Here is an 11,233-nt window from a genome sequence, read left to right as displayed (position 1 = left end):
AACCGTCTGAATCTCAACTTCTCTCCTCGCAGGGGAAGCCAATGGCGCGGCACCAAGGCAGCGGCACCGGCCAATGGGAGCGCGGGGATGGGAAGCGGGTCCAGGCAGATCCCGGCATGTCAAAGACGAGGAGAAGGGTGTGTGTGTGTGTGTGAAAATGTAGCTGTCAACGTGTCACAGGTGAGACGCGCATGCACTTGAGTCATGCAACAAGTCATTATGTTCTTGGAATTTGTATTTTAATGTTCATTCATTTAATCAAGGATGCTGGGCTTGAAAGTAAATAATGGCGCACATTCAAAGACAAAATCAACGTTGACAGCCTTTTATTTGATCAGGCCAAGGAAGAAGCCATCACATGTTGGTGAGATTCTGGATAAAGGTGCGCATAAATCAATGGAAGTGTCCACCACTCCCCAAAAATCGTCATGTACCGCACGCTCGTCATCATCCTCCACAAACAAGGAAGAAGTCAAGTGACATTTTGGCCTTGGTTTAGGTCATACACTTATCATACAACACTTAGCAACACTTACTCATTCCAGCCACCAGGTGACAGTATTGTCCATGCGCTCACAAGAAGCTACCATACTTTATTCTCAGAAGATTACCGATTTTTTCCAAAGTAAATGTTTTTACCCCTAAAAATGCCATTCTCAAAATGATTTTCGTAGGAAATAACAACAACAATTTCATTCTCATAAAATTATATCTGTTTAAATCAAATCTTTATCTAGAAAGACATTTACTGTAATATATAATAAAAGAAATGCGTAACTTTTTATCTTGAAAAAACAATAACGTTTTGTTTTTTGAATTTATCATCATAATAGGGTTTTTCCCACATTAAAACATGATTATTATTTTTTATTGTAAAAAAGGCTAATCTTGAGAAACTGAAGCATTTCATGTCAAAAACAAATTTATTCCCATATTTTTTTTTTAAATTCACACAAAAAATGCATTTTATCTAAAAAAAAAAATACTTTTAATCTTGAAAAACAAATCGTACTTTATTTTCAAATGATTTTATCATTGTACCTAAGAGCTTTTTTTTTAGACTTCACTTTTTATCGTGGAGGAATGTGCATTTTTTCTTAATATCAAGGCTTAATATAATAAAAATAAAAACAATTCTCAAATAAAAACTCCACTTCATATTCCCACAAAGAATGTAAATATTCATAAAAACATTGCAAATGATTATTTTATAAAAAAGCCATTGCGATAAAATACAGGTTTTCATCTTGAATAAAATATGACTTGCCTTTTTATCTTTAAAAAAAACAGCATATCAGAATCAAATCAAAGGTACACAAATCTAATATGTCTCAATCCAAAATTCAGCCTTAACAAAAACAATGTTCAATATAATAAAATGACTGCGGTGGCGGCCTGCTGTTCATCTAGATTTGAAAAAGAAAGAAAAAAGCCTTGTTTGCTATTTTCATTTCCAGATACTTTCACTTCCTTTCTTCATTGTGTGATTCCTGCATCATCACGGAAAGTGGAGTCTATAAACTGCACGTCTGACTTCATCTGACTAACTAACACCTAAGTCTGCCGCTCGTGTCGCCGTAGCAACAGCCCTGCTTTTACGTGAACGTGACTGCGCGTGTCAGGAAAAAGGAAGTGCTGCGACGGCGCCGAAGAACACCCACCGCGCAACAGAGGCGGATCGGCAGAATGTGACAATGAAGTCACCGACGAGAGGCCGCCGTCCACACCGAGGAACTTTTTGAAGGTGAGCTTGTTGGCTTCTTCGTCTCATTATTTCTTTCCTGGCTGTCTATTGTGTGTGCGGGCGGTTTTATCAGAACGGAAAATTATTACGTCGCGAACAGAAATATTGGGGAGACGTACAGGAAGTAAAAGTTGAATCAATCAGTCTGAGTCTGTAGCCATAACAGCTTCCTTTTAGCCACATAGTAGGGGACTTGTGATCCATTTACGAACACGCATAGGAACTTTGTCCATCTTAAACTGATTTAAGATTTTTACGATTAATACAAGAGATCCTACTCATGACATGGGAGAAAACCGCTTGTGATTACTCTTCTCAAAGTGTTTGATTTACTCCAGATGACTAACACAGCACACCACACACAAAACTGTATTTGTGGCAGTACCAAGACTGACCTGTGAGGGGCAGTATGGCGCCACAGGGCATCCCGACTGACAGGAAATATAAAGAAGACGAAAGAGTAGTATCACTTTTCGCTGTGCCCGAGCCGGACACAAATAGCAAAAATGTGTTACTGATGGACACAGGACCCTACATGAATACAGTTGGCCTTGTTAACCTCGACCCCTGACTTACACATTTCTTGAGATACAAGCTGAGCAGAAATTTGAGTTATGAGTGCAAAGCGGTGGCCGCAAAAAGCAGCGCATAACGCTGTTGAATGAATGAAAAAAAAACAACAATCTTAGATTATTAAAGATGCATGTTTCAAAAGATCTTTTTTGTTCTTACATCATGCATGCTCCACTAATGGCCAGAAGAGTTCAAAGAACCCTGACTTTTTAACAAAGACTGCGTCTTTCAGCTTGTATCTTCCCTTTTAGTGTGGAGCGTTCGCCCCAAACACGCCACAGTTTCTTGGGGGGTGGAATGGCGCCATGAATTACATCCACTGTATATTTAAATACAGAGCATGCTTCGTTTTTAAAGCATCGCTAGCCTAGCGCTAATGCTAAAAGTGAAAGGAGGATCCCATTCAAATGCTAACAGGAAGTTAGCACCGACTTAACGAATATTCTTATTTCACTTTCTTTTTGTTTTATTTTGTGATTGTACTTTCAAGTTATATTTAAAGTTGATATTTCAAGGATTCAAAGACTTTTTTTTCTCATAATTCAAGGTTGCAAACATCCCAGGAGTATTTTATTTTTTTGTCCAACACAAATTTCCACATGACATGGCACGAAATACAATTGATTGCTGGAGAGTGTTTGCTTGTTATCAGGACAAGATGGAGTTGTGGCGCCAGTGTGCAAAATGGCTGATCGAGTGTCGCGTTTTGCCGGAGACGCACCGCGTCACGTGGGAGAGTGCGCAGGTGAAGTCACGCGTGCGCAGCAATCTGTTAGCGTTAGCCATTAGCTTTGAAAAAGGAATCGTGCATGTGTGTGCGTGTCAGGTGTGCGACCTAGCTCAGGCCCTGAGAGATGGCGTGCTGCTGTGCCAGCTGCTCAACAACCTGCTGCCTCATGCCGTCAACCTGAGAGAGATCAACCTGCGCCCGCAGATGTCCCAGGTAAGGCATGCATATAAAAAGTCAACACACCCCTGTTCAAATGCCAGTTTTTATCATATAATTAAATGGCACAAAGATCAATCAATCCAAATATTTCCAAGAGGGTTCTGAAGTCAAAATAACCAACTGAGATAATGTGGTTGCACAAGTGTGCACACCCTCTTGTAATTAGTGATGTGTTGTGAATTACTGTACCCCAATCACTTTCAAGCTCATGTTATGAGAGTCAGGCAGCGCACATTTGCCGCCATTTAAAGCGCAGCTGATGAATCCCAAATAAAGTTCAGATTTTCTAGTAGGCCTTCGATTTTATTATTTTACATCATTTATGTTTAATAAATTTTTTGTTATGTGTGTGTGTGTGTGTGTGTGTGCGCGCGCGCGCAACGTGCACATCTGCGTTTATGCGCATGTCTGTGCATTTCATAAACGTGTACATTTGAGAAATCCCCTGTGGGGATAATCGTACTTAGGACACTTCCGGGTCATAACAGACGAGGACACTCAGGAATGTACACTGCGACACACTGTAACACGCACACACATTCATGTTGTTACACAACAGCGGAGGCCTTTCCAGACACGGAGAGTTTAGTCGTCGTGTCTTCTGTGGGGCAGCGACATGCCAACATGAACATGGATGTGTGTCAGTTGCGACTCAGCATTTCCTCTTTTCTCAAGCGACACTTCCCACTCAGCTTAACACACACACACACACACTGGCGCGCACAGGAAGTTATGTCAAATGTCATGCCCCGCCCACCGTCAACATGTGGGTAGCATTGTGCATGGCGCTCTGCGCGGTTACTTTTGTGGTTGGTATTATTGGTATTGCTTCTTTCGCTACCTTCTTTTGTGTCTCATTTCTCATGCGCAGCGCTTAACGCACGTTTTATTAGCAACTGACAAACAAGAGTAAAAGTTACCATGGAAAAGAAAAATCAAGTCAAAATGCGTTGTTGGATGGCTGGATGGTTGTTGGGATTTTTCTCACATTTCCCTCTTGTTTAACTCTTTGACTGCCAAAAACGTTAAATAACGTTTAGTAAAATCCTATGGAGGAGTGCCAAAGACGTTAAAAGACGTTTTTTTCAAAACAGAGGTGAAACTAACCATTTTCTATTGTTGATTACTGAAAAACGGAATAAGGTACAAACAAACTTTTTTTCTGATGAAAGATGAGAGTCCAATTTTTCATTTGGTAGTATGTGTGTTTCCATAGTCTAAACACATAATTTTCTGTGGACCTTGAAAGATCCGTCAAAATGCTTAAAATCGGCTGGCACCCACGGCATCCCTTTTCTGAAAACGTCTGGCAGTCAAAGAGTTAAACAATCTCAATGGTTAAACCTTTATATAAAATAGGTACATTACAGTATTAAAGACACATTTATTATCTGAGAAAGTCAAAGCCGTCGATAGAGAGAGTTTGGCCAACAGGGTAACAACATGGCGTCTATATGTCATGTGACCAGCAGTTGACCAATCACAGCGAGTTGGCCAAACTCTCTCTAGCAACGGCTCTGAAGAAAGTGCTGCAACACTGACCTCTGTCTGTGTCTATTCATCATTGCAGTTATGCAAAAAAAAATTGACTCTCTTCCACGTTGAAAAACGTGTATCGTTACGTCGGTGTATGAATGAAACATAAACGGCAGCTTTACAGACGCCACGTGTGTTTTGTAACCTTGTGCAGTTCCTGTGCCTGAAGAACATCCGGACCTTCCTGAGCGTGTGTCACAACAAGTTCCAGATGAAGAAGAGCGAACTGTTTGAGGCCTTCGACCTGTTCGACGTGCGCGACTTTGCCAAGGTAGCTAGCAGCGCTTGCTAAGTCTTTTTTTGGCATATTTGTTTAAACTTCATTTAATTGATTTTTTTTTTTTTTCATTTTCTTTCTTTTACCATAACTAATGTTGAGTCATTAAAAATCAACTCTGCCAAAAGAAATAAACGCTTAATATTGTTTTCAGAGGCGGCAATTGTGACGGTGGTTCAAATCATGTGTAATTGCATTTGATGATTGCTAAATGGAAAGTGTCTTTTATTTACTGACCTGTTTGTTTTTTTGATTATGCAAATTCCAATAGCTTATCATTTCATTGTATTCTTTTTTGTGTTTCTTGCGTGGCAGGTGCTTAGCACTTTGTCCATCCTGTCTCACTCACTCATTGCTACACAAAGAGGATTCCAGTGAGTACGTTTTTATTGTTAAACAATTCCCACTAAAGGTAGTGCACGCATGCTAAGTGTGTTATGAACGCTGTCCTGCAGACCTTTCCCTTTGGGAGGAGACATTTGTGATGACGACGTCTACAATGGCCTGTCTGACCAGATCGAGTGAGCAAACACACGTCAAGTGCACAATCTTTGCAAATGTGTGTAACATGTGCGTTGTCGTGTAGTGACACGGTAGACGAAGCGGACGATTTGTACGACTGCGTGGACGACGCGGAAGCCGAAGGGGACGAGATCTATGAAGACTTGATGAGGACAGTCCAACAACCCGAAATTGTGAGGACAGTATACTCGCCGACCAATCGCCGTTATTACACGCCTAACTCCGTACCCATCTACTTAATCGACTCGATTTGCCGATCATATTGTAGCGGTTTAATGACTGACCCAATTGGCACATTTCCCGCGGCTCTTGAAGCCGTCTTCACGATGAGCTTAGGCAACTGAATGTGTGTGTAGCAGAAGTCCGGTGTGGACAAGCGGGAATGCTGCCTCCAGGAGATCAAACAGACGGAAGAAAAGTACTCGGAAAGTCTGGAATCTATTTTACTGGTGGGACGCATCGACACTCACACACACACACACACACGCGTGCGCGCGCCAAATTTGGTAGCTGTGGTGCTCATTTCTTCTCATCATCATCATCAGCACTTCAAGAAACCTCTGGAAAAATTCCTCCAGGCTCAGGACCTCGAGAGCATCTTTGTCAACATACAGGTAGTGGCGGGAAGTGACAAAGCACAAATACTTTGTTACTTAACTTAACGCATTCACTCGCAGTCCTTTTCGCTGAAGCAACCTCCTTCGCTCCCGGCTGTTTTACTGAATTTGGCCCACAAAATATTATGTTCTATTGCTTTAAAAACATGGAACCTACCAAAAGAAACATTAGAGCCTCTTCTTTCATCAGAAAAAAAAAGTATATTTCTATCTGTTTCCGTTTTGCCGCAATTAGCATAAGAATATAACTGAGTTTAGCATTATTCACGAATCTGTTTAAAACAGTTAGGGAGAAAGCTTTTTTCAACATGGCCCTGGTTGATCTCTTATACTCTGATGCCACCTGCTGGTTGTTGTTGTAATAACTACCATTGCTTCATCCATTTACTTCAGTTCAGAGACTGCATCAAAGCTTTCTGTATGCTCTAGCATTTTTTATTTAATTTTTTTTTAAACGTAGAAATACGTCTTTGGGAGCATGGTATTATTTAAAATAGAATGTATTTATACGTTTTTGGGAGCAAATGAGTTAATTATACTTTTCAGGTATCTGTGCTTAAATTTGTATTTGTCTGGTGACTTTTCACTCACACACCTCATTTCTGTATTTTTCACCTTATTTAGTTGAGCTCACTCCAAAAATGATTTGTGGTGAATGCATTGCTTTTAAGTACATTTGATTTCTATATCCGGATGTCTACTTTAGCAAGAGTCTTTTTTTTCTTTTTTTTTTGACATACATTTCTGTACTGCGGGCAGCACGGTGGCTGACTGGTTAGCACGTCCGCCTCCCAGTGCAGAGGACGTGAGATCGAGTCCGGGCTTCGGCCTTCCTGGGTGGAGTTTGCATGTTCTCCCCGTGCTTGCGTGGGTTTTCACCGAGTACTCCGGTTTCCTCCCACATTCCAAAGACATGCATGGCAGGCTAATTGAACACTCCAAATTGTCCCTAGGTGTGATTGTGAGTGTGGTTGTTCGTCTCTGTGTGCCCTGCGATTGGCTGGCAACCAGTTCAGGGTGTACCCCGCCTACTGCCCGAAGCCAGCTGGGATAGGCTCCAGCACCCCCGCGACCCTTGTGAGGAAAAGCGGCAAAGAAAATGGATGGATGGATGGATGGATTTCTGTACTGCTTTGTACGTATCGAGTGATGACTTATTTTCACAAACTGTCGCGCGCAGGACTTAGCCGGCGTACATCGAGAGCTTTTGGGCGAGATCCGGAATTCCGTGGGGAACGGAGCCAAGAACCTTCACCAGGTGTTTGTCAACTACAAGGAGAGGCTCCTGCTGTACGGCCGCTACTGCAGCCAAGTGGAAACGGCCACCAAGCATCTGGACACGCTGTCGAGCACGAGAGAGGATGTCAGCATGAAGCTGATGGTGCGCAATTCCCCAAACTGGATTTTTTTCTGTGGAATTCTTTTGCACTTTGAGGTGAAGAACGCGTTTGATTGTGTCTTGTTTATCAGGAGTGTTCCAAAAGAGCAAACAATGGCAGATTCACCCTCAGGGATCTGCTGATGGTGCCCATGCAGAGGATTCTCAAATACCCTCTGCTCTTGCAGGTAGCGAGCGATATATTAAAAAACGCTATTTACGGTGGAATTCTTTTGAACACATTGCAAATGTCAAAAAAATCTAATTAAATGAAAACATATCTTTACTAATGCTAATAGCTGTGTCGCTGGCCACTGTTTCAAAAAATACAAATAAACCAAAGCTTAATAAACAACTGTGTGCTTCTGGACAGCCATATTTTAAAAAATAAAATAAAAAATAAAAATATGTTTTTTTTATAATAAAGACTGAAAAGATGCATCAAAGCCATCTGTATGCTCTGATTGAATATGTTTTTGAGAGTGACGGACAAAGTATTTTTAAAAAAACGTATTTACACGTTTTTGGGTTTACGATATCTCTTTGACTTTCTAATCGAATCCAATTGAACTGTTCAAATGTTTTTTCTGTGCTTTGTTTGTATCTCCAGGAGTTGGTCAAACACACGAGCGAGCCGACAGACAAGGAGAACCTGCGGACGGCTCTCGATGCAATGCGAGTGAGTTTGTGCACGTGTGCGCTACTCTATTTATGTGCGTATGCATGGATATAAGAAATCTACGCACCCCTTTTCAAGTGCCAAGTTTTTCTGTTACGTAAGACAGTGAGACCGAGATCAAACATTCCGAAACTTTTCCCACAATCAATATGACGGATAACCTGCATACCCAATTAACAACGGAATCTTGGGAGGAGAGAAGTCAAAAATAAACATGTTGAGATCATGAGGTTGCACAAGTGTGCACACCCTCATAAACTGGAGATGTGGCTGCATTCTGAATTAACCAGTCACGTTCAAACTCAATGTTAAATTGCAATTTGCGCACCCATGCCGCCAATTCAATGTGCCTAAATAAAGTCTCTTCTAGTAGACTTTTCAGGGGTGTGTAGACTTTTTATATCCACTGTATGTGCATTAGTAATGTCTTTTGACCCGCCAGGACCTGGCGCAATGTGTCAACGAGGTCAAGCGAGACAACGAGATCCTCAAGCAGATCACCACTTTCCAAATGTCCATCGAGAACTTGGTAAGGAAGGAAGCTCATGTGGTAGAATTCTCGGAAAAACTTTATGTTGTGTGTGTGTGTGTATTGTGGGGACATTTTGGTGGTCCCCATGTGTCCAAACCTCAAAACTTGGTTTTAGAGTTTTGGTTTGAATTGGGTTATGGTTGAGGTTAGGGTAAGGAATGGGGGTAGGCAATCATTTTTGGTGGTCGGGGGCGGGGCTAGGAAATGCATGATGTCAATGGAATGTCCCCACTAGGCATGTAAACCCAACTGTGTGTGTGTTTTTGAATCCATTTAAATGTGATTAAAATGCCTGAGATGATTATTTTCAGTAATTCTGCATTTTCTATACATGACAAAATGCGCACAGTCACAGTCCCTGGCCCTGTTTGGCCGCCCCAAAATGGACGGAGAGCTGAAGATCTGCAGCACAGAGAAGAAGTCCAAACAGGAAAGGTGAGTCCTTTCTTTTCATCACTGTGCTTTTTTCTTTTTTTTCTTTTTTTTTCCCCCACTCTTAAATCCGATGTTGTGTGATGTCACCTGCAGGTACGCCTTCCTCTTCGACAAGGCCATGTTTGTGTGCAAGAAGAAGAGCGGCGAGACATTTGAGCTGAAGGAGATCGTCACACTCCAGCACTACCAAGTACGAGACGAGACGGCGGGGGAGAAGGACAAAAGGAAGGTGCGCTTCTTTCCCGGGGTGTCCCCACAGCCGAGAGAGGAGACCCGACTAAGAAAGGATTGTGTGTCTGCAGTGGTCCTACCTCTTCCTCCTGCTGGACTCCTACGGGAAGTGCGGCTACGACTTGTACTTCAAAACGCACGAACTGAAGAAGAAATGGCTGGAGCAGTTTGAGATGGCGCAGTGAGTTCCAAAAGTGCAATTTGACTTCATGTGTTCAGGGATGTGATTTTTCCGCTAATTCGCGGAATTCCGCTTTTTTTATCTCCCCCCCCCCCCAAAAAAAAAAATCAGATTTTTTTTTTTTTTTGTATTTCATTGTGTATGCACATGACTCCGACAGATAACATCTTCTGCTATAACAAAGACATTTGTGGTATGCTCTAATATGAGTTACTTTTCATTTGGTCATGAAATTTGAACTCTTCAACATTATTTATGTGTTAACTTAGTAATCACATTAGTTAGATATGATGATATTCTCAGTGATAGTTTTTAAAAGCAAAGGCAGTCCAATGTTTTTGAATGTGACTGATTTTGAGTTGACTAAAACTGCCATTTTATATGGGATAGTTCAATATACATTGAACATTTATGCTGCTGTTTTGTCTATTTCTTTGTCATGTGAGTGCATTGAAAGTACTTAAAAACACGGAAAACCCATGAGCTCCGGGGGGCTTCGCCCCCCTTGTCCCCCCACCAGGGCACTGCCCTGGACCTAGCTGGGTGCTAAATTTTCAGATAATTTCACTTTGGTCAAATCACATCCCTGTTTGCTGTTTTATGGCCAGTCATGAAACGCAGCCGACCGTCTGTCTCATTTTTGTGATTCAAATCTGGGAGCAATTAGGCAAAATCCAGAGGACGTTTGTCGTTGAAGGACACTTAAAATGGTCGGTTTGAACTCGTGTTCATTTTATCCGGCATTTTTAAATGTAGGCTCGCTTTTAGTCCGGTTTCAGTCACACTTTTGTTAGGTTTTATCATAGTTGGTCAACATCATCCTGTTTTTATTTAGCCAACTATAAATCTAGCATTTTAGTCTTTATTTTAGTCCATGAAAACATCTTTTTTTTTTTTTGTCTAGTTTTAGTCAAGAAAAGCTGTCAACATTTTAGTCAGGACAATCATTTTTGTCAGCAGATTATGTTGAACATTTGGAATCGAAAACGATTTCACACAGAATTTTCTCTCATCTTTTTGATGAAGAACAACTTGACACGCAATGACACTATATCAACAAGTGGCTACTATGGCTCCATGCTATGAGCTAATAAATTAGCTAGCATTAGTTAGCAGTCGGATTAACATTAGTGTTGGAACGTTATCGCCATTGGGTTAATGTTACGTTATAACTTTAATTGACTCTTTTTTGTTTTTGTTTATGTTTCACCGTTTACCGGCATTTTCTTTTTTTCCAATTAAAACACTGATTAGCAGAGACAAGATTTTGCTAAATCCTATATTTTTTGTCTCGTCTTTGTTCACGAACTAAAATGTCCTTAAATTTGTTTTCTTTATTAAGTGAAATACATTTTCATCTCATTGTAATTAGTTGATGAAAATGCATACTGATTGAGTCCCAATTATTGTTTATTAGTGAGGGTTGTGGTCTAGTCTAGTCTAATTTTAGTCCGGTGAAAAATGTGTGTTGACAAAAATATTTTAGTTTCGTTTTCATTGAGAAAATGAACACTAGTGTGAACCAAAATGGCCGACTTCCTGTGTGCTTTTTCCATCATGGCTTCTTGAGGCTTCTTTG

The 11,233-nt window shown here is 41.0% G+C and overlaps 1 protein-coding gene across 9 annotated transcripts in view; it reads left to right on the top strand.

The window, feature by feature from the left end:
- vav1 (vav guanine nucleotide exchange factor 1) overlaps window positions 1-11,233 on the top strand; it is a 32,130-nt gene that overhangs the window by 13,549 nt on the left and 7,348 nt on the right. For 6 of the 9 annotated variants that reach the window (XM_077570131.1, XM_077570130.1, XM_077570129.1 and 3 more), the window contains 16 exons: window positions 33-1,744; window positions 2,970-3,062; window positions 3,144-3,260; window positions 4,957-5,073; window positions 5,395-5,453; window positions 5,535-5,600; window positions 5,666-5,774; window positions 5,958-6,050; window positions 6,147-6,215; window positions 7,399-7,599; window positions 7,689-7,784; window positions 8,207-8,275; window positions 8,718-8,804; window positions 9,157-9,242; window positions 9,336-9,471; window positions 9,545-9,654. In XM_077570131.1, the coding sequence (XP_077426257.1) occupies window positions 2,976-3,062; window positions 3,144-3,260; window positions 4,957-5,073; window positions 5,395-5,453; window positions 5,535-5,600; window positions 5,666-5,774; window positions 5,958-6,050; window positions 6,147-6,215; window positions 7,399-7,599; window positions 7,689-7,784; window positions 8,207-8,275; window positions 8,718-8,804; window positions 9,157-9,242; window positions 9,336-9,471; window positions 9,545-9,654 (1,502 nt within the window). In that variant the 5' untranslated portion in view covers window positions 33-1,744; window positions 2,970-2,975. The remainder of the gene's footprint in view (window positions 1-32; window positions 1,745-2,969; window positions 3,063-3,143; window positions 3,261-4,956; window positions 5,074-5,394; window positions 5,454-5,534; window positions 5,601-5,665; window positions 5,775-5,957; window positions 6,051-6,146; window positions 6,216-7,398; window positions 7,600-7,688; window positions 7,785-8,206; window positions 8,276-8,717; window positions 8,805-9,156; window positions 9,243-9,335; window positions 9,472-9,544; window positions 9,655-11,233) is intronic. The other 3 variants (XM_077570134.1, XM_077570135.1, XM_077570136.1) reach the window with 3 other exon arrangements.

This window comes from Vanacampus margaritifer, chromosome 7 (assembly GCF_051991255.1).
Source record: "Vanacampus margaritifer isolate UIUO_Vmar chromosome 7, RoL_Vmar_1.0, whole genome shotgun sequence".
Taxonomy (NCBI): Eukaryota; Metazoa; Chordata; class Actinopteri; order Syngnathiformes; family Syngnathidae; genus Vanacampus; species Vanacampus margaritifer.
The sequence above is the reverse complement of the archived record's forward strand: the minus strand, read 5'-3'. Positions and strand labels throughout refer to the sequence as shown.